The 27,043-nt window shown below is 35.6% G+C and overlaps 1 protein-coding gene across 1 annotated transcript in view; it reads left to right on the top strand.

Moving 5' to 3' along the window:
• Positions 1–27,043, top strand: part of PHF14 (PHD finger protein 14) — a 162,170-nt gene that overhangs the window by 42,106 nt on the left and 93,021 nt on the right. Inside the window, exons 12-16 of the mRNA XM_014248760.2 lie at positions 1,245–1,348; positions 2,774–2,905; positions 11,574–11,742; positions 25,776–25,826; positions 25,985–26,106. Coding sequence (XP_014104235.1) covers positions 1,245–1,348; positions 2,774–2,905; positions 11,574–11,742; positions 25,776–25,826; positions 25,985–26,106 — 578 coding nt within the window. The remainder of the gene's footprint in view (positions 1–1,244; positions 1,349–2,773; positions 2,906–11,573; positions 11,743–25,775; positions 25,827–25,984; positions 26,107–27,043) is intronic.

The raw sequence follows: 27,043 nt of genomic DNA, 5'->3' as shown, positions 1-27,043 counted from the left end.
ACCTTAGCATGAAGCATGAGTTAATCCTACTGTTTTTGTCTCCAGTTGTCTTTAGTTACTGTAGGCTTCAAATGATAAGTTAACTCTTTATGGCTTTTATGAGATAAAAATAATTTTAAATGCAGTATGTACATAATGGTGTGTAACTAGACAGAGGAGAATATTTTGATCAGATGAATATAAATATCTCGGACAACAGAAGGTTTGGGTTACTTCTTGTTGTAAGCAATTAGCGTTGTTCCTGTCGATACAGGAAAAAAGAGAAGATTTTTGCAGTGTTTTCATATATGTTTTATGTCAGTGGTATTAGATGTCAGTGGACATTTTGGATGTGAGAGGGAGATTGCAATGATTTCCAGTTACAATTTGAGATTGAAGAAACTGTTCACTGTGGAAATGCAGACACACAATTATTCGCAATTTTGGCATGCCATTTGTTACTGCTTGTGTTGCTGTTCAAAAAAGGAACCTTACACTTTCTTTATGCAGTAGTAGTTCCTAAGATATGCAACCTTTTATTAGTTCCATTTGTCTGCCTACCTCCCCTACTTGCAAAGAAGAATTCTTGCATAACGTATGTTTTAAACCAAGATTATTTTTCCTTCCTTTGAGTAAGTATTCGCAAATATATTTCCTGATGCAAATGTTACTCAATTTGAAAAAAAAGAGAAAAGCTGAGTAGAATTCATTTACACAGCTTGCATGACATTTTTTTCCAGTTGGTTGAACAGATGCAGACCCATGGGGCTGCTGGGAAATGACTTTGATAGATGGTTGCTGTCTGAGAAGCCAGCATACTGCTGATAGTAGAAACCCAACGAGAGTCTCGTCTGCTTTGTGAAGGGCTTGGTCCAATAAGATAATTTTTCTAATTAACCTGTCGAGCACTAGTGTAGCTGTGATGCTGGGGAAAATAAACTGCCTCAGTATTCTGTCATTTTCATGTATCTGCCTTCGCTTGTTTCAGCTTCCTGGAGAAATCATCCCTGTCCATCCATATATTGGAAGCTTGAAGAAAAATTCTGAAAGCTAGTCTTTCTGTATTTTTCTTATTGAATTGAAAAAATTCCTGTAAGATTACTTTATATTACAGAATCATACTGGGATAAATGTGTAATCTGTAAAATAGTTAGCTAAGCAATTTTCTGCTCATTATATGTCTTGTTCTTCATGCATTGAGATTAGAGAAATATTTTTTAAAAGTGTCAAGACTCATGTGTACTGCATTTCTTCAAATCCAATAGAAACTGAACATCCCAGCAATTTTACGGGCTCCTAAGGAAAGGAAACCAAGTAAAAAGGAAGGAGGAACACAAAAGGCATCTACACTTCCGGCAGTACTTTATAGGCAAGTAATTAAATTTTGCCAGAATACATACAGTATCTAGTAACTTATAGTTTCAAAAAAGTGTTCTGAGAAAATTGTTGGCTTCAGTTTTTAATTAAAAAGATGCTTTAAAGTTGTCTATACATTTTACTTATTTTTGAAGGGTAAGTTGAATAGTGGTCAGTTCTTTGCCCTACCACACACATGAGTAAAGTTTGGGTGTTTCTACTAATTTGACAGCAGTGCCTTAAGGACAAAGCTAACTCCTTGAATCTGAAGTAGAAAGGTTCTTTTTTTTTTTTCTTTTTTGATGTGAAAACTGACTGGTCACTCTGTTCTTTGAATGCATTCATGTGAGTGAATGATTTTGAGAACAGTGATGATGCAGTTCAGTCATGATTCCTGGATGCACAAAACACTTGTCATATAAGAATTCTCACTTTTTGCTCATGCTAAATTTCTCTACTTCTATTTTTATTAATTCCCAAGGCTATGAAATGTATTCACTTGGTCATAGTTCCACCTTCTCCCCTCTTCCGTAAGCTGTGAAGCTACTGACTGGGTTTTTATTAAGTGTTTAATATTACTAATAGTGTGACACAAACTAGGATCCTAGGCTGTGACTGTGCAGAATACATGCATGTCATCTAGGATCTTCTTTTCTCACCCTCAGCTGAGGGGTGACATGGTCTAGAGAGCATCCAGCCATAGCAAGTAGTGTCTTGCCCAGCTAGAAGGCTAAGGGAAGAGGGTGATTTACACAAGCAAAAGTTAATTCTAGTGCTGCAAGAGGTAGAAATCTTGAAAACGTGGCAGTGGGCTAAGGATTTGGCAATTTCAATGTACACAAGTAATTGAGAGTCATGCTTCACCAATTCTGTTTCATTCAAGTGCACTCAGTTCCTTCCATGTTATAGTGCAATCAGTGAACACGTATCTTTTCAAAATAACTAGAATTTCAATTCCACTAAAATAATAATAGAAAGGAAGTATAATTTCTAATGAATTATATTGCCCAGCATAGCAGCAGCATAGACCTATTTCAAGGTGGTTACCTGCCTAAGCGTGTGATCGGTTATTAAGATTGGTACTAGCAGCATAATTTTCTGTTTAAGCATTTGTTACATTTTTTTCCACTTGCTGCTGGTATATTTTTTTGAAGTATTGAGTGATTATTAACTCATTAGAAATCCTCAAAAATTTAATTGAAAGCCATTTTTTTGCTAACTCTTATTAGGAACCTTTTACTCTTTTACTGTACATAGGTAGAAACGCCTTAAAAAAAACTCCTCCATAATTACTCCAAAAAGTAATTACGCACTTAAATGATATGCTCAAATTGAAGTTGCCACATGTTTGTATTAAAACTGGGGAATGTACTGGGGTATATAATTTATTCTTGATGAATATGTAATTATAATGCTTTTCTGCTACGTACACGGAAAGTTGTGGAATTTGCAAGAAGAACCATGATCAACACCTACTGCTACTGTGTGACACTTGTAAACTCCATTATCATCTTGGTTGCCTGGATCCACCTCTTACAAGGATGCCAAGGAAGACCAAGAACAGTTATTGGTAAGAACACAGTTAATATGTTGTCCTGTATCCTTAAAGTAGGATGTAAATGTGAACAGACTTGCAAATTCTCAGTGGATTAGACATTGCTTTAATGCAGTTTGAAAAGTTTTTTTTATTTTCAGGTTATTAGCAGTGATGTTTCAAGGTTAAAAAAAAGAAGTTATAAAGATTTTCTCATTATTAGCCACTGTGTAAAAATAGGTTATAGCTGTAATTTTCTTGGGTTTTGAGTTCATCTGTGATTGTTATTGCTGCAGTATAATAGCAGTAGGAAATTATAGGCTAATACTTTTGGGAAATGAAAAACTTGGTTTTCTGTTTATGTTAGGACTCAGATAAGCAACTCTCTGTTCAGATCTTTTGGCAAATACTTGTAATATTTTTAAATAAACGTGTAAGTAGTAGCTCTGTTTATTGCAGTGTGGGAGGTTGGGTTTAGTGCTGCCTTGTGACTCAAATGTACAATGGCAGAAGTATGTTCATAACTGTACTTATTGCAGTTACATTTCCATGTATTAAAGTTCTTTGCTTGTGGAACAGAACAAAAGCTAAGTTGTACAATGGATAAGGTGGCAGAGATTCTGATTTCCAAACTGTTACAAAATTAGCTTGCTCTGCTCTGTAGTGTTAGCAGTCTGCGTGTTTAAACAGCTCTGAAATGTTTTAGAATTCAGAAACAGTTTGTAGCTGGCAAGAAATTAGAGCACAGCATCTCGAGGAGTCATTCATCACATTGTCTAAATGTTAAGGTACCAAATGAGAATAGTATAAAAATTGCTTCTAAAAATACAGTGAAACTGATTTTCTTCATATATATCTAATTTTTTTATTAAAGAACTTGTATAAAACATTTAGTTCAGCCATCTTTTTCGTTAGTTTTGAAGATTGCTTGCAGAAGAAGATGGCCAGTACATGAAATGGGAGGCCTCTCTTTTTTATATCTTAATGTGACAAAACATGTATTTTACCTCAGTAAATTTGCTTAGTAAATTGTTAGAGATTTCATGTAAAATATTAAAATCTCAAAAAGGTTTTCAACATCACTAACACTTTCCTGAACATAATTTCCCTTTAATTATTTTATATAGTGTGCTGTTAGACTTTTGATCTCTTTGGTCAAATTTGCCAAGTAGTTATTTTACGTGGAAGTGCTGGGTTATTTTGGGTTTTTTTTGGTTGGCTTTTTTTTTTTTTTTTGTGGTGGTTTTTTTTTGTTTGTTTGTTTGTTTTTTTAATTTTTAGGTAGCTTCTTCATTTACACAGGAGATTTAATTTTTGTTCTGCTTTTTAACAAAGTTGAAAAGGTTCACTAAAAGTTATCAGTCCAAAAGATGTAAGACTAATTCTCAGTAGGTGTTAAAGGCAGGATAGGTCAGGTTAGATAGTAAAGCTCTTTCATTTCAAAGCTGTAACTTAGCTTTGTTGTGATTTTCATGCTTCAATTATATCTCAGATCACAAACTTGGCTTTTACTTCTAATTAGCTCAGGCATATTCTGGAGTGTAAGATGATAGCAGACAAATTGAGCTGCATTGATTGCATTCTTTTCATCATTGAACATTCCTTTATGTATTCTTTCCAGGATCAGCAGAGAGCATATAGAAAAGACCCTTAATCCAAGTATGAGTTCAGCAGGTTTCTTCCCCTGCTGTTTTGAGTACATTTTTTATCTTTTGATTAAGATATGAAGAAAAGTGCATTTTTTTTTTGGATGGGGGCCATGTACTTTTCAGATATTTGTATAGGATGTAATGGGAACGTAGCAGAAAAATAAAAGAAAATTGGTGTAGTGGGAAATTCCTTGAAACACTAGGCAGGGTGATAGACTTTGAGTGGTTAGAAACCACTTGAATTTAGTTATTTTTTAAATTGTAATCAAGAAACAATTATAAATTTTTTCTTGGTTTTTTTTTTCTTTCTGTTTATCACTGCTAATAATTTACTCAGAGTAGCTAAATTGAGCCTTTGCAAAAGTTTTTATGATTACAATCATGTACTTTACCAATATATGTTTGTTTAAACAGTGAGTACTTTAACGTGAGTTTATTCCATAAACTTCATCTTTTATATTGTGTTTGCGGATGTCAGGTGATTCAGGTTATGTGTGTGATGCTACATAGACTAATTTGTAGTTATACTTTTTGTCCATTTCATTCTCAGCATGTAATAGTTTAAATTACAGTTTACCAAAAAGGGTTTTGAAATAAAATTAAATCCATTAAATCCAGTATTATATGTTAGTAGTGAGAGAAAAAATGAAATATATTATGTATTTAAAAGCTAATTTGTTGAAGAAAGCACAAATTATATTTCGTTATCTGTGTTTCTAAAATTTAAAATGAGTTAACAGTTTTAGTCTTAGTGAAATCACAGTAAGAATTTAGACCTGGTGAGCACCAGTGTTTCACAGCTTACTAGTTTTAACTGGTTTAAAACACTTAAGAATTTTCCTTGTTTGGAGGCCTGACAGTTTTCTTCAAGGTAACAGTTAAAACATCTTACACATCAGTTTGAGCCATACTAAGTTCAAAGCCTGTCCTCATTTCAGATGGATTTGAGATGAGGAGCATAGGAACTATTTTATGTAACATTACATTACAGCATTAATTTATGCCTGTTTTGATGCTGTGCTTTCAAAGTAGAATCATAGAATATCCCAAGTTTGAAGAATCAAGTCCAACTCCTAGATAAGAAGTTTAAACCATACAATGAAATGCTGTGGTTTATCTACATTTAAAAATTAGCCGTTTTCATTAAAGAAATACAATTGATTAAACAATTGCATATTATTTTGATTAACATGTTTTTATAATACTAAGTCTTATCATTCTTGCTGACAACTTCTGTGCTTTTATGCTTCTGGCCATTCTGGATGTATTTTCCTCGTAGAGAATGATCTTAACTGGTACTAAGGTGCACAAGTGTTAGCAGACAGTATAATGAATCAAAATCTAATTATAAAATATTGACATTTTCATTAAGAAAATGGTTGGAAGCTACCAACAAGGATTAGCTTCTTCTATTGGAATGACATTGCTGAAAAACAGTGATAACTGCTGGTAGCATATGAAATACTGTGGGCTGAGATGGACAAAACAAGGACTAATGGTTGTAGTAAGCTTGGTTGTTTTTATTTTTGTTCTAGAGGGCCAAGTTATTTTAGTGGTGACTGCTGTGGGGAGTATTGGTCACAGGACAGAATGAGCTGTAGAGTTCCTTACCAGTAGTCCCATACTAAAGCAGTATCTTGAAATTCATTCGTATTCCTGACCTCATTCATCCAGTACTGATCCAGCACTTCTTCAAATATTTTTTCATCCTGAGTCACTGGATAATGATATGAATTTATTAACTTATATCAACCTGAGTGGAATATGACATATACATTTTAATGTATTTGTCACTTGCCCTAATTGAAGGGTTTGGGTGGTTGCAAATGGCAAATTTTCTTTTTTTGTTACACTCTGTAACTTTACACTCTATAAGGTGCTCTTAGAAGCTTTTTGATAACTGTATTTGGTTTGTATATACTGTCTTTTATCTCCAGAATAAAAGCAGCCCTGGGTTTTTTCCACTTCCAGTACAGGATTTACATGTGTAATTTACAGAGCATAGGTGTCATCTTGAAGCTTGGTCCGTGTTGCTTGAGTTCAAAGTGGCTTAATTCTTTGTAAACGTTGTGAGAGGTGATTTGTCAGAGAGCATGTGCGTGAGACCTGTGTCTTCCTTATTGAAAACCTGCCTCACTGTAAGTAACTGCACAGTTTTCCTTTTTAAACTGGACAGAACTGTTTTCTGGAAGCATTGTAGTGGCATTTGCCAAGCAATTTGAATACACTCTTTTCCAACTCACTGCTAGTGAGTTGACAAGTTGTTTGTGAGATGGGAAGTTTCTCTCTGATTCTTGTATCAAGTAACATTGAAAACACAACAAAATCACACAATTTCTTTTTTTTTCTGTAGGTTGTTAGTGCTTAATCAGAGACTTTCTGTATGATTAAGAGATTTCAAATCAGTACTGAGATTTCTTGATGGAACAAAAACTTCCAGTAATTTTAGCAGTAGGCACATTTTTCAAGTAGGCATATTACCGCCTGCTACTGATTTTCTCTGTGGGTCTAGATTAGGCAAGTCTAGACTAGCAAAACAAGCAAAACAAAACCTGTGTACTGAAAGTTGACTCCTTGGCACCATTTCTCCTGTTATTTTGTTTATGCTGCATAGCAATGCTTGCTAATTTAGTGGTAGTTGAAATTGTTGCAGTAACTCTAAAGGTGACCTGCTGTGACAGGTTCTGTGTTCACTGCTTGTCCTTGAAGAGCTGAAATTAAGTGAGCATGACTGTGGCATAGCCAAAAAGAAGTCATATGGCTGTTTTCTATGACTATATTGGGATTAAACAGTAGAATGGAAAGAGTACTTTAAATTCAAGAACTGTGTTGAAATAAACTATAAGAAGAGCTGAAAAGAGATTGTTTCCAAGTCAGAGGAGTGCAGTAGTCTGTAATAGCTTTTCTGTGCCACTATGGGAGTTAACAGCCAAACTGCTTTGTAGTTGAAGTTTGTCTGTTTTGTAATAGGGATGGTGAGAAATGGTTGACTATGATAGTAGAGTCTATTCCAATAAATCAAGAGGTTGTTTGTAAGTTCATGTTTATAACTCCTTTCCCCCTTTACCTCTGATATATTTGTGAAGTTTTGTGATTCACACAACACCCCCCACCCCCATCATAGTATGATTTTGCTTTTTTTTTCTAGCTCTAGGTGTTTTCTAATTTTGATTGCTTTCACACTTGCACAACCTGTTTCAGAGCAAGCTTGTTCATAAAAACAGAAATTTTAGGAACTTGCATGCAGTACCTCATCTTTTGGTTGAGATGTTTCATGTCTTCCTCAGTAACATAAAAGTTAAAATGCTTCATATATATATTTAAATAGGATAATAGTGAGACTTCAGGACTTTAGTGATCTGACTGATTATTTTCTGTAGAACTGTCTGAACATAGGTAGCAGAAAAATGGTGTCTTTCCCTTGTAATAACAGAGAAGTAACAGGAATTATTTAAATAGTACATACAGGGTGTAGACCAAAGAAACTGGATTCCCAACTCCAGATATTGTTGTGAAGCCCTACAACTATTTGTTTCTCTCATAAGTGTCATTTTTAGTGCAGCTCTTAAGTTATGGAAGCAATTTCTGTAATTTATACATAGCACATATTTTTTCCATAATAATGGGGAAAATAAATGCTTTGTAAGAACTGCTCATAGAATGTTTGAACATTTTCATAGATATTGCTTACATCTGCATAAACAGATCACAGTAATTTCCATTGTGCTTTCCAGTACGTAAGTTAATGACAGGACTGATGCTGCAGTGTTATGGAGGGCCGTGCTCTCTGATGCTTACTAAATAGAAATTCACCTTAAAGCTTTGGGCTGGACAGCTTTAAGAACAATGCATCTTAAAAAAATAAAGAACTCTAAGTGACTTATAGCTAAGCAGACATGCAGGATTTTCAGGGAATATTGTTACTTAAAGCTTCTTTCTCCTTCATCAATGGAGTGCCTTTCTCCATAAACTCTTAAAATAATAGTTTGGTCTGTGCACCTTTATTTGCTTATGTGCATGCAAATACATATTTGTGTGTGTTTATTCACACAAATTTATGTAAACATGTAACTGTAAAAAGTAGCATTGTGAAAGCTATTGTACCTTATATTTTTCTTCTAGTATCTTAAGGCCTAGAGGTGTTAACAAAGACTGTGCATGTAGCAAACTGAGGCTTGTAAATAGAAATGTTGCTTATTTTATCAAGCATAGAGTACAAAACTCCCAAGTAAGCTACTCCCTTTTCCCTCACCCCTTCTGATAATGGAGGAGAAATGGGAAGAGATTTACTAAAATCACAATAACCACAGCAGTATTAATAACAAAAGAGAGAGAGAGAGAGTGTTTTACCCACAAAAGGGTATTCACGTCTGGGAGCAAACAGAACTTTCCCAAAAGCAGTGCTGCTAGACAAAGGCTTTAAGCTGAGGAGAGCCCTTGTAGCTTCCCCTGCCCCAGTGTGAAGAAACGAGCAAAGAGCTAGGCTGAAGCTCTATAAGCCAGATCACTGGCACTGTGCTTCCTGCTGTTTTTCCCAGACCGCTGTGCTGGGCTGTGTTTGGTGGCGTTTGCCCAACTCTGTCCCATGCGGCTGATGCTGGCACCACACCACCAGCTCCGGCCGGGGTTTTGGGCTCTGTCCGGCTGCTTCCACTGCACCAGCTCAGGAGGGGGTTTGGAATAGAGGAGGGGACCAGCAGCAGTGGAGAGGAGGCTGGGGCCAGCTGATCCCAGCACCTTCTCTCTGAAGAGGTTCAAGCAAGATGGCAAACGTTCAGTTCCTGGTGCTTGGCTCGTCCTGCTGAACCCACACCCCCAGTGATGATGTGTGTTGTATGGCATTAAACAGTGCTGAAAACTCCATCCCCCTTTTCATCTGTAACCAGGACAAAGGGGAAGAATGCAGGACTATACTCTTCTGTGCTGGCCCAGAACTGTTTTAAAAGTATATAAACTGATCTGTGCTTTGGCTGTTTGTCGCTCTATTAGGAACGGCAAGATGAACGACACAGACTCTCTAAGGAGTCAATCAGGAGAATTTCTCTCGGTTTATTGCTTCAGATCTTTTTTATGGACCAATACGTGAAAAGTACAGAAAAGAAACTCTTATTGGTTAGTAAACTAACACATCACCATCATTGGTCAGTGGGGTACACCACCCCTCGACCTTCTCTTGCCAGAAAACAAGGAACAGACAAACAGCACCTGCAAGGCTGTTTTCTATCTCTGAGGATTGTTTTAAATCCTCCCCATGATTTCTCAGGCCACTTTCTCAGGCAAGACTGAGAAAGCTATGTGGCCTGCTATTCCACAGGCACTATGCTGCCTGCTTCAGAGTTAACATCCATAGCTGTTCATAAAAACTCCCATTCTTAGATGAGAGAGGGGAGAAACTGTTATCTTTCCTGCAATCTACCCTGTTCTTCTGCTTTTCTAGACCAACAAATATTCCAAGTACTTTCACGTGTCCTATTTACCCCGTCTTAAGTGCTTTTGAGATAAGAGGTGATGAATCTTTGTAACATTATAATGTAGCCACAATTATGTACAATTTAGGTATATGTAAAGGAGAAAGGTCTTGAGTTAGGGTTACACTGATCTGTTACCCAATCCATGATGAGATTCCCTCTCTTCTGACTTGGTAGCCACTGTTCTGTGTAGCAAACCATGATGACTCCTGGTGTCTTTTGGTATAGCTAGGAGAGATCTGAGATTATACTGCTTGGATTACTTTGAAAAAATTAAAAAATATGGTGAAAAGTTGAAGGACTTGATACTGTGTTAGCTCTCACAGAAGTTCAGAGGAGAAGCAGAACTATTCCTGTTGAATGTGTAAATTGGAGCAAATAGACTCAAACACAAAATGTGTATCTGACTTTGTGCTTTTGTTTATACAGCATGGATATGCCTTCTTGTCATAAACATATATTAAAATCTAACTTAAAATAGTTAAATACATGGGGTTTTTATTCTGTCTCCTTCCAAAGCCAATTTGCTCTATCATTTAGATAATTTCAGTGTGTTTTTCCCTGTTCATGCTAACTAATAGCAGAATATTATGTTGATTTTTTTTCGGTTGGTTGATATTACTAAAAAAAATGTTTAATAGGAGGACAGGGGTGAATTGGACTTTATTTGAATGGACTTGTAGTTTTTTTAATTGGAAGTGTAGTGTGAGAAGTAATTAAAACTGGCTCTTGCAGTGAGCATAATTTTTATGTTTTCATTAACATGCTTTTAGTGAATATCTGCATTTCTGACTTTGCATAAGATGATTTTTTGCAAATAAAAACAAATCCTGATGAATTCTTATCTTGTTACTTCTGTTATGGAGCTTGTTTAATGGAATTACTTTACCATCTCTTAATTTTGGAAGTTCTGATGGTGATTTTGTACTTTTTTCAGAAACTCAAGCTTTTTTTTTTTTCAGTTTAGTGTTTAAAGATTGTTAATATATGTCCCTAGCTTTTGTGTTTGTAATTTTCTCCCAACTATTCAGATATAAAACCCACTCCCTTAGGAAATACATATTACATTTTATTTTCATAATAAACATGTCCTCCAAATCCCTGCCACTAAAGCATGTTCTCATTGGAATGAATTCAGCAGCATGTCATTGTAAAGATTAACAGTCTGGTCTGGTGGAGGGTGCTCCTGCCCGTGGCAGGGGGTGGGAACTAGATGATCTTTTAAGATATCTTCCAATCCAAACCACTGTATAATTCTATAATTAAACTGCAGCAGCGGCTACAGTAATTAATAGATTAGAGATCAGTGGGCAGCTTTAAAAATGAAGATGTGGTAGAATGAAAGTTATGAAATAGGGAGCATTTTTCTTGAAGATTAATTCCTACTTTCAGAATCTTGGTTTTCGAAGTTAAGTACTGTCAGGAAAATAAGAATATCTTACTTGAGTTTTGCTTGGTTGCTTAAAAATGTACATTTTAGATGTCCATTTGATTTCTTGACTTTTGTATTTATCTTAAACACAAACACTTCAATATGTTTCTTTTTCTGCTCTTGTGACTGCAGTCTTAAAATCTTCCACTTTGCAGGCAATGCTCGGAGTGTGACCAGGCAGGTAGCAGTGATATGGAGGCTGATATTGCCATGGAAACCTTACCAGATGGGACCAAAAGATCAAGGAGGCAAATTAAGGAACCAGTGAAATTTGTTCCTCAGGATGTGCCAACAGAACCGAAGAAAATTCCAATCAGAAACACGGTAAATGATGGTGGAGTTGATGTGCTTGAGGCTTATATTCATAATAATGTTTCAGATAACCTACACTGTGGACATTTTAAATTGAGGGATTTAAATTAGATTGATGTTCTTTTTTTGTTATATATTCCATTTTCTCCTTTTAGTGTTCTATTAGTTGTGGTAAATACTGTTTTGCTAAAATAGAAAGCTGGGAAACACGGTACTGAACTGAAGAACTGAACAGGCTTAAGGAAAAATTCAGTTTGCACTTAAACTTAGCCTTAACAGCTCTTCTTCGCTATAGCAGTAAGAGCACTTGCTAGGGTAGATTTTTATATATCTAGCTGTAAAATAATTAGTAATTTCCTTATCTGCAGGAATAATTTCCTTATCTTCAGGCAACCTGCTGAGTGACTGCACATTTTGTGACCATCCCAAGACTTATTTCAGTTTTTTTGACTTCTAGTCTTGCTAGTCAGTGCATGTTTTCTTAAACTTTCGTGGTGGATAGAATTTTGAGGAGACAAGCAAAACCTCTTGCTTTCTGTACTGATGAAGTATTTAGCATCTTTCCTTCCTTTGAAAGAAATTCAAAGGAAAAAAAGAAAGGAATTCTTTTTTATTAATCACTGTGCACTTTTCCTTAAATTTTGCTCTCCTGATTCTTCAGAAACAAGGCTTTTCATGTGTGATGCATCATACCACCTATAAAAAGAACATAAAAATATCAAAGGACATTTAGGTCCAGATTATGAGATGAGTAGTGTTCCCTTATCCCTTCAGACATAAGTGGTTCATCTTCCAATATATTTCTAAATATCAGGAAATACTAAAACCTCTCACATTAGAGTTAGATAAACCTCATCTCTCATGCAGCACAACTTTATTTTCTGCACAAAGCTTTCTACCATACTTAAGCAATAGGATTAAGCAAGTATTTTCCTGACCCAGTCTTAAATGTTTAATTTTGGGCCACAGCTTTGATTTACTTAATGGCTTCCCTTTCCCAGTCTGTGACTCAGAACTTGTAAGAATGACTCAAGCCAAACTGATCGATTTAGCTCAGACTATTAGGAGTGTGAGTAATCCAAAATTAAATTTTGAGAAACTTCTTCTTTCTTTTTGTCATTGAAGGAAGGGAAAGTACCCTTCCTTCTTATTCATAAGAGCTCACAGAATCTTACAGCTGCGTGGGTAGGTTGTACTTACTGTTGTAATGCTGTTACTCACAAAGAAAGAAGACTTACCTGGTGTTCTGCTTACTGAACCCTTTTTATCTCATCTCCCATTTTTTGTGTTCTTTCTCTTCTCTCTTTTTATACCTAATGTAATGCTCTTAGACTGTGGTGAATCATGATTCTGGGACTAAAGAGAACTAAAATTATTGCAGGAAAGACATTTGTAGCTGTAATAAAAAAAGGAGTAATATAAGGCATTGTTCAGAAATCCATGTGAATGCAGGATTGGTTTGTTCTAAAGCCCATGTAATAACTCCCGAGGTTCTGTGCAAAACAGAGAGAGGTCTGATTGCTCTGAAGTGTTCCTGTCATGCTGTGACACTGTGATCTGCTGAACTGGTGCTACATTGGTGATTTAGGGCTTCATGTGTTACATAATACACACATACATGCATACACACATTGTAGTATGTAATACAGAGATTAATTAACTTTCAGTGGCATACTGTGTTGTCACTGTATGGTGTTGCACTGTGGAAAAATTACTTAGCTGTCTAAGAAAGATTTTGTTCCTCTGCTTGAATTTTCAGTCTCTCTTTCAGTTCTCTCCAGTTCTCTGCTTTTGTACAACATACAGATTTGCAAGATAACATCATTGCTGCCCTGAGAACAGGGTTTCTCTGTAAGAGAGAAGCATTAGTCACTGACTGTTCCCCCCTCCATTGATTGGCCCCATTCTGGGTAACTCCCCCAGTTTATATACTGAGCATGATGTTCTGTGGTGTAGAATATCCCTTTTTCAGTTCAGTCAGGCTGTCATGGCTGTGCTCTCTTCCAGCTTTTTGTGCAGCTCCTCCCTGGCAGAGCATGAGAACTGAAAAGCCCTTGATTTGAGGTATGCATAACAGCAACATCTGTGTATTATCAGTATATTCTATCAGCTTTACTGAGACCAGAGTAGTTTGGCTGGTCAGAGCATGGTGCTAATAATGCCAGGGTTATGGGTTCGATCCGTGTGTGGGCCATTCACTTAACAGCTGGACTTTGATGATCCTTGTGGGTCCCTTCCAACTCAGAATATTCTGTGATTCTCATACTAAATCAAAAAACCACAGCACTATACCAGCTACTACTAAGAAAATTAACTATATCCCAGCCAAAACCAGATCATCTGGCCAGAGACCTGTGACAATTGGAGCACACTAGTGTTCACAACTTCTGCATGATTATTGGAAAGTCAGTTTCCATCTGTAATTTGGAAGTGTGAGAGAACCGGGCTGAAGCAGGTTATTCAGAGTCAGGACAGTGCTTCTCCCTTGTACAGTTAATTGTGTGCCAGAACAGTATTTTGTAACCTAATGCTTTTTAAAGAACCCTGTGAGCACTCTACAGTGTTTCTATCTCTTAACTTTCAAATACTTCATAGTGTATTTATATAGAATCATAGATTCAGAGTGTTCTGAGTTGAAAGGGGCCCGCAAGGATCACTGAAGTCTGACTCCTGGCCCTGCATGGGTCAGCTCCAAGAACCATACTACGTGCCTGAGAGCGTTGTCCAAACCCTACTGGAACTCTCTCAGGCTTGGAGCTGTGACCGCTTTCCTGGGGAGCCTGTGCCAGAACCCAGCCACCCTCTGGGAGAAGAACCTTTTCCTAATATCCAACCTAAATCTCCCCTGACCCAACTTCAGGCCATTTCCTGGCATCTTGACACTGGTCACCAGAGAGAAGAGATCACTGCCTGCCCCTTCCCTTCCCCATGTGAGGAAGCTGGAGGCTGCAATGAGGTCTCCACTCAGTCTCCTCCAGGCTGATCAAGCCACTCCTTGCATGTCTTCTCCTCTGGGCATTTCGCCATCTTTGTAGTCTTTCTTTGAACTCCTTCTGATAGCTTTAATAGCTTTATATCTTTTTTAGATTGTGGCACCCAAAACTGCCCCCAGCACTCGAGGTGAGGCTGCCCCAGCTCAGAGCAGAGCAGGACAATCCCCTCCTTGCCTGGCTGCTGATGCTGTGCTGATGCCCCCCAGGACAGGGTTGGCCCTCCTGGCTGCCAGGGCACTGCTGGTTCATGTTCATCCTGACATTGACCAGGACCCCCAGGTCCCTTTCTGTGGCACTGCTCTCCACCCTCTCATTCCCCAGTCTGTCTGTATATCCAGGGTTGCTTCGTCCCAGGGTCAGATTTTGGCACTTGCCCTTGTTAAGCTTGATATAGTTGGCAATTGCCCAGGCCTCTCATTTAGGACCCTCTGCAGGACCTCTGCCTTTGAGGGAGTCAGCAGCTCTTCCCAATTTAGTATCATTGGTAAACCTCAATAGTATATCTTCACATCCTGTGTCCAAGTAGTTTATGGAGACACTGAGAAGAACTGGGCCTCATATGGAGTGCTGCAGTGACAAGTTGCCAGTCTGGTATCGCCTCATTCACTATAACCTAAGGAAATCAAGTTTGGCAGGATGGACTTTCCTCTCATGAAGCTATGATGGCTCTTACTGATGACTGTTGTCCTTTGAGAGCTTTTCAATATCTCCCAGAATAATCTTCATAATTTTACCAGTCACTGAAGTGAGACTGACAGGTCTGTAGTTTCTGAGGTCCTCTGTGCCCTTCTTGAAAACCGCGACATTCGCTAGCTTCCAGTCACTGGGACTTCTTGGATTCCCAAGACCACTCAAAAATCATCAAAAGAGGTTTTATAATGACTTGAGACAGTTGATTATTCTCTGATGAATCCCATCAGGCCCCATAGACTTAGAGAGATCCAGCTGGAGCAGTAAATCCCACACAAACTCAGGGCTGACTGGGAATTTATCATTCTCACAACCATGGTCTTCCAGCTCAGGGCACTGGGACCCCCTTAGCCTGTTGCTGTTGTTGAAGACAGAGGCAAAGAAAGCATTAAATATCTCTGTCTTGTCTGTGTTCCTGTTTGTGAGGTGACCATCCTCATCCTGTAGCAGGCTGATGTCATTTCTGCATTGTAGAGCAGCTGTTTCAAAGAAATGGGAAATCAGAGAGAAAGTCCAGCCATTTGCACTTGATTATTTGGAGACAGCAACTATCATATTGTACATTAAAATGTAACTTAAGTTTACAAGAAGACCTTTCTGATTTTAAGCTTCCTAAGAGCATGTAAGTGAATATACAAGGGTGAATTTAAATATACCATACATTTACTCTGAGCGGGGGTCTGTACAAGTGACAAATTAATGTAAATAAACAAGACATTAGGTCTTTATACTTAATTCTTTTGTATAACGGCTGCATTTGCAGACAGAATTCATTGAATTGTTTATGATTTATACATTTCAAGCCATATGTAGTGACCTTTTTAAGATTCTTTGCATTTCAGTGCATAGCCTTTTAAACTAGGTTTATTTAAAATCTGTTATCTTTATAATTCCAATTTCACACCTTTATAAGCATCACAAATCATTATTTCTGCTGCTAGTTAATTTCATAGAAATTAATAGCTAATGATTAGCAAATAGCTAATAGAAATCAACAGCTAATTGCATAAACCAGAGATCTATAAACAACTTCCTTATATTTCTTATAAATCTGAATATGTTTTTTAACATTTGCTTTTCTAAACTGTACCATTTCTTTCACTATTTTTTTCATAAAGATTATAGAATAGGTTATTTCTTTGAAAAATACTTTAAAGAGATGCAAATAGCATTTCTCAGCAGTAAATTGAGAGATTAATGGTTTTACTCTGCTGAGCTATGTATGTTCAGATTTTCAGAGTTTATAAAAACATAGCTTTTAAAAATCTGTCAACTTCATTTGCTATCCTGGAATAAAAAAAAAATGCACACATTATTTTTTATCAGACATGTCATTGCTGGAATAGTTTTGTTAATCTGGTGTCTTACTTTTGCAAAATAAGAGTTTTCCTTATGTCCTTTTGAAAAAATGATCTTAAGTATATTTTTTAAAATTTCATACACTGTGCTTTGCATACTATATATGCTGTTGTCTGGAAGTATAATGCAGTTCCTCTGTGTCACATACATACAACATCTAAAGCAATTTTGTGCTGCTGGGGCTAGCTGTGTGCTCTAGGAGTTGAAGGGATGCTGGTGTGTCCTTTGAAGTTAAGTAGTGTTTGTGTTGTTGAATATTCCATCTTCCAATAAATGCTGTCAGATCCTGGTACTCTTAATGAACATATTGGCGGTTTTTGCAGAACTTGTTTTTGCAGAAATTCCATTTTTTTATTCCTTTTTATTGAGAAGCAGCTATCTATGCAGTGTTACAAGATGAAATTTTGCAAACTTAATTGTTGAAGCCTGTAAATTAAGTATTCTGATGCTCTGATACCAAACTTGTTTTTGTTATTTGAAACCTGAAAATCTTCTTTCTATAGTTATATTGTATGTAATCCAGAGGAACACACAGTAATTTTTCTGTTTGACAGTAAAAAGTCTGTGTTATGGTTTTGACATACACAAGTTAAAGATGAGTTACTGTCAATTGAACATAAATGCTCTAGGAAAAAAAAAAAATCACTAGTCTGTCAACTTCCTGAAACTTAAAAGTTTTCATACTAATGAACATTGTAAAATAACTTTGTTTTCTTCCTCAATTTATAGAAAAGTTCAACTGAGTCTATGACATCATAATGTCACAAATGTCACAAATATATAAAAGAATTATTTCAGCTTGCCAAATACATGGATACATGATAATATAGGACTCTTGGCTTCAGATCAAATTCAGAATGGAGTGAAGTAAGATCTAGCTCTTCCACAATGCTTGAAGCAAATGGAGCGTATCAGAGTTTTACATTTTGGGTTTTTTTTGTTTTGTTTGGAGTTTTGGGATTGTTTTAGTTGGTTGGTTTGATTTTTAAGAAAGCAAGAAGAAAAAAAAGACCTGCAGATGAAAGATCACTTGTTTTTCATGCAGCAAAGGCATGGAGAAATGGACATATTCCAAATGATATTCCAGTGGTGTCAATACTGGTATCTTTGTAAGTAAAGGTAACCGGTGTATCTATCACATCTATAAATAGTACTCTTGAGTTTTCCAGGGATGAGTCACTTGTTTTAGCAACACCTGAAAACCCAGCCTTTCTGGCATTTTTTGTCTTCTGCTTCTGTTTCAGTTCTCTCAAGGTGTGCTTTGGAGGAAATCAGTGTTAAAAAGGATAGAAGTCAATCCTTCTCTTCCTCAAATTCTGTTACTTTTTTAAGCCTGAGAAACAGTAGTTACAAGTTAATTGATGGACTCAGTGATAGTTTTGCTTGACAGCAGGAATGTTGCAAAATTTTTGGTTTTCTAGGGAAAAAAAGTTGTCAAGACAATGGAAACTAAAAATATAGAGAAAAATTGTAATTCTGTGTAATTAAGCTTCATGGTTGACTTGTTTCTTTTTATAATCATGTTTTGATTTGCTGCTGTTTCTTTTTATCTGACAGTTCCCTTTTTACTACTGTCATTTTTCTGGAAAATGTAATAATTATTTCAGAGATATTTTTTGAATAGTAACGATATATACCATTTAAGATACTCACTTTGATCTGTACTGAACGAGTGTGCCATCTGGTGTCTACATGGCAGTCCTTACCTGTATTTGAAATTATTTTGACTGTGTGGTGCCATCAATTGAACATTTCTTCTGCCTTCTAACAAAGCAAAGAGAGTCAAAAGGAATTTTTTCTGCAATGTATTTCATCATAACCTTTTCATTGTCAAAGAAAGTTTGTAGTTTCTAACTTTTCATTAGGAGTGTATGACGTCATGATTTAAAAATTGCTATCTTGGCAAAATGGTCATGGTTAATGTGTAACAGGATAGAAAACATGTTATCTGTGCAGCTTCAACCTGTGTGCCTTTTTTCACAGGCTTTTGTAGTTTGTGTTATGCATGCTATTGATAGTGTACTGATTTCATTAAGTCAGTTTTTTGGTATGGAGAAAGTTTCTCCAATTCCATTTTCTGAGAGTTTTCTGTTTTGCTTGTGTTTTATATTAGAGTTATTCTCTGTTCTGTACTGGTGAAATTATCCTGCATTGACCTTTTTGTTTGTAACGATTATATAGCATTCTAATGTTTACTGATTTATTTTTGTCTTTAGATTATCCTTAGCAGTATGTGCTAAAGGATGCATAAGTGAGAGAGTTGAGGGTTTGGCTGGTTTTGATATGTGTGATACATATCTATGAAACATAGTTTGATAAAAGGTAAAACAGTGGAAGTATATCATTAATTTAAGTGTGTCAGCTACAACTTTACATAAGATAGAAATGCAAATGTCTGAAGAATTTAGATAGGATCCAGAATTAAAACATGGGTGTAATCTTATACTGGTCCTTTTTGCTGTGCATTTCAGTGAGTGTAAAAGACAGCTGTGTGTCTTTTTCAAGTAGTCATTATAGCCACAGGTCTGTCAGGGAAACATAAATCAATATGTGCTACTATTTCTGACAAGAAATGTGAAGTTAATAGATCTCCAAAAATCAAAGCATCTGCAGTTCTTCGCATTTTGCCCTCTTAAAATTGTAACACACACAGAACAACTGCTACAGACTTTCTGCAGAGGAAAGAAGTTATTGTAGTAGCAATAGTTTTGAAAGTCAGGTGTATCTTAAATGTCATCGTAGTCTAACCCTTCTACATTTATATTTTCTTTCTTAAGGAGCATTTTGAAATTACCATGCAGAAATCATCACTGATCTTCTGAAAAACTGTGGCACAGGAGATCAAATCCAGAACTGTGCTAGTTCACTTTATGTGGAGTGGACTTGAAGCCTCACCACTGGCCACAGTTGCTTTCAGTATTTCATATTCTTTTCCGTATATTGTTAACATTGTTGACTCCTCTATATCTTCTTGTGAAAAACAAAAAATTAAATAGATGACGGTATACACTTTTATCCTCTAGGGTCACTTCAGAAAAAAGCTCATGAGGAGCATATACTTCTGACTTGAGGGAATCATCCCTTCTGTTTTGGCTGGTTTACAAGTTCTGGATCAATCATGTTAGGTTTTTTCTTCCAACTGCCAAAGCAAAAGTGCTCCAAGGGAACATTCTGCCTTCTATTGCTGTCTTTAGATGAACTGGTTTAAAGCATAAACAGTGAAACGTAACAATGAGGTTTGGTGACAGCCACAGTGGTTTTGGGTCATGTGGGCACTTACTCTGTCCTGTTTACCATTGTGCTTTCCTACCTAGAAGCTAACGTATCAACTTGTTGCATCTGTTAGTGATGGCAAACAGACTGTTTCCTTTGCCGCTTTGTTTCCTTTTGCAGTCTATAGTGTTCATCCTAGGCTTTATTTGTTCTTTACAGATGTCTTTCACTTGTCTCATGTATGGAATTTATTTTTATGAGAATACTCAAAATCTTGTAGTCAATGCATTATCTAATCTTCCTCATTTTATGTGTTTCATGTTGTCCAGTTGCTTATAAACAAAAACGCGAAATGTAAGCATTTATTTCTAGCTTTTCCAAGTTCAAAACCCCCACTTCAGTCTTTCTTCTTCTCCCACTGTTGGGTTTGAAGCCATTGTTGATCACATTTTTCCTCAGCATATTTTCATTCAATTTCGGACAATGTTTTTTAATGTTCAGATTTTTCGAAGTGTCTTGAATTCACCATTTCCTCTCTTGCATTGCCCTATATCCCTCATTAATTTGATATATGTCATGTTGTGTAATTTCTGACTTCATCTTTCATTATTAATTTATTGTGTTGATATTCTGGTTTTTTAGCCGTTTAAGTCCTGATTCTTTTAATTCCGTATGCCAGCATGCAGGTTTCCACTCTGTAACAGCAGAATGTTGCACAGCATAGATGGATACTTTTGTGACACAAAGCATGATGGCTGAAAAAAACCAATTTTTTTATTTGGCTTTCCCTTGGCTATGGAAGTGTATGCTCTTTTTCTCTTATTTTTTTTCCCAAGGCTTTCTCTAGCATTCTTTCTAAATTGTGTTTTACTACTTGCATTGTTTATTATAAAACGATGTGTATTTTATGGGATATTGTAATAACTGTCAACTTAGATCATTACAATTTAGACTAGACAGGAACAATCCAGTGCTGGGTGTTTTTCTACTTCTTTTTCTTCCCAGAATTGATAGCTGTTTACATGTGATGCCCACCACTGCTTCTCTCCAGGGCCTCTTGTAATGTTTTGTGTGAATTTTTAAAACAATAGGCAACAGGTAGGATTTTCTCTTTTGCAACTACTAAATGTAAAATCAGAAGTTAACAAAATAACTGAAATAGATCAAGTGGGGTACTCCTTAATAATGTGGGATGGTTCTCTAACCTCCTTAAGATAGTAAGCCATAAAGTAAAAGACAAAAAGGACATTGTTAATCTTTAGGTTTCATTTATTTGGAGCATTGCTCTTTTCAGAGGAAAAGCATTAAAATTGCTATGAAGGCTAAACCTTTAGTAATATATTCTTGGTAAAGGTGGCTTGTTTTCACCTCAACGATTTCACTGGATCAAATGGCTTAGTTTATTTACCCAAGGAGCATAATTTTACAGGATTTTAAAGAGTTTTAATTAGCAGTGTGTTTGATGAGATGTGTCTTCTCAAAATGTATTGCTAAAAAGAATTAACAAGAAGAATTTAATCTATTTTATCTTTTATAATTTTTAACTTTTTTATCAAAGTGTTTCTTTCTTGTTTAAAATGTTTTTAGCTGGCATTTTAATTTTAATTCGTTGACCTTTCTTGGGCTGCTTAGACTATTTTGGGATGTATTGCTGATGAAATAAGGTACTATTTTTCTCTTTCAATTCAGTATGTTCTTTGTGATGCAGCAGCTAAGTCTTTGGACTGTTTATTTCAAATAATTACAGCTTTCAACTTGATTTCCTAATGAAAATAACTTAGTTACTTGCCTACTGCTATAGTAGCATTGCCTTTAACATTTAGTAGACCCATTATTGCAGTAGTTGATTGAGTGCTATATATGCCTAAGGTTAATAAGTGTTGAAGTATTTTTTAGAGCAGCTGAATGGGAAGGATGAGGTCTGAGTATGGAAAAAGTTCTCACTTTAGCTGAGGAACATGTGGAGAACTTCAGGATAGGGAAGTAGGGAGTAATGGTTTGGATACAGTAGAGAAGAAAAGGTTAAGAAGGGAAGGGAATAGAAATATTGTGGTATAGTATCAGGAGGTCAAATTTATTAATTCAAATGTTTTTTGTGTCAATTTATTCCTTTATTTGTATTATTTCACTGCCATAATTGTGAAGGGATTAAAATGAAAAATAGTCTGCACTTGCTATGACCTTGGCATGTTTGTCTGAGTTTTTGGGGCAGTTAAGCTTATATAGAATCAGCCCTTAGCTATAGGCATCTAATTTTAAATCTTCAGCTGCCTGTGTAGTAAACAGAACTGCATGGTGATTCCACTCTGATGCTGTGGGCTCCAGAGCTCAATGGCTGGAATCATACTGTTGCTAGTAAGGGAAGATGTCTGAGCACATCGCAGACTTTGTCCTTACTGTGGTGCTCACTGAATGAATTCCAGAGGATGAGACACAACTGAGGACTTTCCAGTCAGCAGTCATTTAATGTCAACATTTGAAATAATTTTTCACAGAAATCTTTTATTTCTACACGGAGAAAATTTTATAGGTACATATTTTGAACCACTTCACATTGTCCTGTACTTTTTTTTGAATTATCATTCTTGTTCTGAATAATTCATCACCTTGTCACAGTTGCCATGTGTGGGTTGTATCTCTCTAATCCACACCTTGCTCTGTTTTGGTCTGGACTGAGCTGTCCATCCCAAATGGTAGAAGTTTTACAGCATTTCTACCTTCTTCAGTAAAATAAAAAAGCTGCTAGGATAGCACTGACATTAATTGGGATTTTGCTTGAGTGCTGATAACATGACTTTGCTTTCCTGATTTACGGTTTGAACACTTTAGAAATGCAGGAACAAATTTCACAAAACTGTCTTGTTCCGTTTTAGCTATCTCTGAATTTTCAGGTATTTTTATTTAAAAGAAAATCACTGTCTTTATGGGCATATTTTGCTGGATTAACATAATAAATTTTAAATATGAACAAGTTTATCTCAGTTGTAACATATGCCATTTAATAGCAAGGTTCCTTTAGCTTCTTTTAAATAACAAATCTTAAATTGTTTATGGCAAGTACATGCAGCACTAATATTTTGTATTTATAATCTCTGATGCTTTCATTCTGAGCCTGCTAATGACAGAAATTATTCAAAGCAGTTTAAAATACAGTACTTCGAGGCAAACAGCAATGAATAATATTGAACAAAGTAATCCAGATTTACCTGATTCTTTCCTGTTAACCTGTAAGGTAACTTTAGTGACAGCATATATAAAATTAAAAATGTCAAGTTACTGGAGGGCTGTTGCTGAAAATCAAACAATATTCAATTTTCAGTTGTTAATTTGATCTTAACTTTTCATGTTGAATGCTTGCAATAGTAAAATCATCTGAGCAGAAGCATTGAAAATATGTTTAACTATGGAAGTCCATTTGGAAAAAAGGACTAAAAATTGCTATTTTAAAAGCATATAAAATATCCTTCAAATATGTGTGCTAAAAATATTGATTCTAATGTCTGTTTTCTAGGGATTATTGAACAAAGTCAAGTATGTTTGAAAATTTAGAAAGCTAATGAAAACATAATGAAAGTATAATTTAATGTGACATTCCTGGTCATATATATATACCTCACACATTTTATAGCAGACAGGTGCTAACTAGCATTTTCTTGGCAAAAGTGACAAAATTATTTATAAAGCTGGTATCTTCATTTTGCTGAAGTTTAAATGTGTTTCATTATTCCTTAAAATGGAGTTATTAACTTGCAATACTTTCTATTTAGAGTCAAAAGTAATGTCATCATTACCTAGATAGCCAAATTATCAGTTTTCAAGACAGCATTACTCTGATGGTGCAAGGCATACACTCTTTGTCTCTTGCTGCTTAAACATGAAGAGTGAGGACCCTAATAGTGCCTTTATTGGCATGCACCATTTTACCTATTTCATTATAGTCTTTACACAGCTGGATTCAGGAGGGACTCCATAGCTTAAAATTGTCAAAGTTCGTAAATGTTCTTAGGACTAATTCCAGAAGCTGAAAGTAGTAAAATTGGCAGTTAGTGTGCTGGTGTCTGATCAAACTTTTTTTGTCTAGTTTTAATTTGCAGTGACCTTGAACTGTGTAACCTGTAGTTGACATGCAGCCCATGTTACATTAATACCTCTAATATTACATTGATAAATTCCATTATATGTAGCAAATATTTTTTTCCAAATTTTGGTGCTACTGTGTGGCTTGTGGAACTCAGAACACCTCAGTTAGTAAATGTATAGTAAATACTGATACATAGATACATTAAATAGATAAGGTTTTACATTTTTTAATAAATCACCCTTAGGGAAATGAGAAAGAGAATACCAATTAAAGTATTTTAAAGAGCCATGAAATAGACTAGCACATTCCATTCCACTACATTCATTGCTACTACTAGTGTTAAGTCTTGTCTAAAAAAGGAGAATCTTCCCAAAAAGAATGTTATTAACGTACACAGATCAAAATCTGCATTAGTATAAAGGTTTACATGTGTTGAAGTGGCAGGTTTATTGGCAGTGTAGCAATATTTAAATCTGTAAAACAATTTACAATAGAGAACTGTCTTTAATTTGAGGCTAGTATAAATCACCTTCAAAGAGGACCCAAACAGGAGAAGATTTGTATTGTTAGCTTATTTGGAATTGAATTTATGACTGCTTGTGCTTCTAAACTGGTCTGAGATGTTTTTGATGAGCTGTTTTTTGCTTTTTCTGAAGTGAACACCAGCTGCTTCAAAAAAAGTTTTGGGAAACCATAAAGAAGGCAGTGATTTTCTTTATGATATGATAAATTACTTTCTAATGTGATGATTTTTCTCCCATAAAAACAAGAATTTTCATGTTTTTTTATGTATTTATGTTACTAGTGCCTGTGTGTCAGACATTTTAAGTTACTGGAATAGTCTCTGATATTTCTTATTTCCTTCCACATCCCTTCTAATACACTTTCCTTTTTAAACAAGAAGGAAAGAGTGATATTGTCAGTTTATGGCAGTTATGTAACACAGGCAGGTTAATAATGCTGCTGTTTCAAAAATAAATTTTAGCAACTGAACTCATGCAAGTTGTATGTATGAACTTAAAAGGTGCTTGTAAACCTTTGGTGTTCTTTGTTGCAGCCATGGGTATCCCTTGTCCTTCACACTGTTGGTCTTTATACTTTCTTGGCCAACTGCAATTTGGAAAAATATTCTAGTTTTTTTGTGTAAAATCATCAGAAACATCTGGTGTGTAGCAGTCATATGTTGATATATGCTACACCTTTATGAGCATTTGCCATATACACATTATATTAAGCTTCAGTTTGAAAGTTTTAATTCTTGTTACTCCTCAAAATCTCTAAGTTATTTTGCATTTCTGTTTTGGTAAAGTTCTTTAATTTTATTTTTTTTTTAATCTTATCACTTGTCTTATAAATAGACCACATTTTAGTGGTGAGTTTACTTTAATACACTGTTCATATCAATTTTCAAATTATTAATTTTGGGAAGTTTGTGCAGTGTCTTTGAGATTTGTAATTCTAGTGGCGGTTTATTTAAGAATAACACTTAACATGTTCAAATGTTTATATTTACTTTTTGGCTAGCTCTATACGTTTATATTCAGAATGTGAAGCTATTGTCCTAATGCTGATTAGTGTGGTTGCCTGGCAGTGGTTCTGTACATAATGCTTTAAATTATTTCCTACATGTTTTTGTTGTAAGGAATAATAGATAAATAGCAAAATCATTCAGTTACCTAACATTGAATTTTAAATGTATTCTCTTCTAGAGAACTAGAGGACGAAAACGAAGCTTTGTGCCTGAAGAAGAAAAACCTGAGGTTGGAATATAATGTTTTGTTTGTTTGTTTTTTTTAACAGTTTCACAAAAAATTAAACTTTGGGCTGAATTGTTATTGTCCATGCCATAATTGAAAATATTTGCTTTCCTTCCCTCCTTTCCCCCCCATTCCTTTCTTTTTGCCTTCTGCTGTGACAGGAACGTATTCCCAGAGAACGAAGGCAGCGACAGTCTGTGCTGCAAAAGAAGCCCAAGTCAGAGGATTTAAGGACTGAGTGTGCTACCTGCAAAGGCACTGGAGACAATGAAAATCTAGTCAGGTAGGTTTGAAACTCTGATCTTATGAGAAGTTAAAGTCCCATCTTTATCACTGTGTTGTGATTAAAATGAAGAATGTGTACTTTCTGAAAACACAATAAATTTCCTCCCCTTATTTATGGGTAACAACACATCAGAAATACTGACTTGATTCACTTACTGATCTGCCAAAAACATTTATATTTTAAATAAATAAGATAATATGTTTTTCTAACACAGGAAAATTAATTTGCTCTCATCAGAGTGAATTGTCAATGTTTTAGAGCAGGTCAGAAAGATAAACCAACCTTTTAATGATATTAAAGCTGCATGAGCATCCTAAAAGTAATTAAATTAAAATAATCAATGATTTTATGAGCTGAAATGTGGATTATGAAGAATTTATGTTTTTAAAAAGGTATTAATGCTACTCCATTAATGCAGATCATGAAAGGGTTTGATAATCATGTTTCTTATCTGAAACAGAAATGAAAAAAAGACCATTGAATGGTGTTTTAGTAGGTGCAGAAATCTAATTAAATTGTAGAATAGCTGCTGTTAAATAGCTACCATTGACCACAACTTCTGTGGATTTTGACTTTATAGCTCACATTGTAGCCTCTTTGCAAAGCTGTAAAAACTATTTACAATTCTTGAAAGAAGAATCATGGACCTTATCAATGAGAAGGTGGATTTTAATTGAATCTACAGAGATTTCATTAAAATGATCTTATAAGTTCAGATTTTAAAAGTGTGTTGTATTTAGGTCCTGTATGCTTCAATGAGATTTTTCTAGACAAGTTCTTCACTGTAGGTCAGATATTGCTTTTAACTGGAAGCAGTACTCCAAAATAAGTATTTTAGTTTATTTCTGGGAGTCAGAGTTATGAGAAAGGACAGAATCACTGGTGATACAGGCAAGCAACACATAGCTTTATAATTAGGATGTGTCACAGGTAC

The sequence above is a fragment of the Pseudopodoces humilis genome, chromosome 1 (assembly GCF_049639895.1).
Source record: "Pseudopodoces humilis isolate 2021_Gansu_Grassland_sample_001 chromosome 1, ASM4963989v1, whole genome shotgun sequence".
In the NCBI taxonomy this organism is placed as follows: Eukaryota; Metazoa; Chordata; class Aves; order Passeriformes; family Paridae; genus Pseudopodoces; species Pseudopodoces humilis.
The sequence above is the reverse complement of the archived record's forward strand: the minus strand, read 5'-3'. Positions and strand labels throughout refer to the sequence as shown.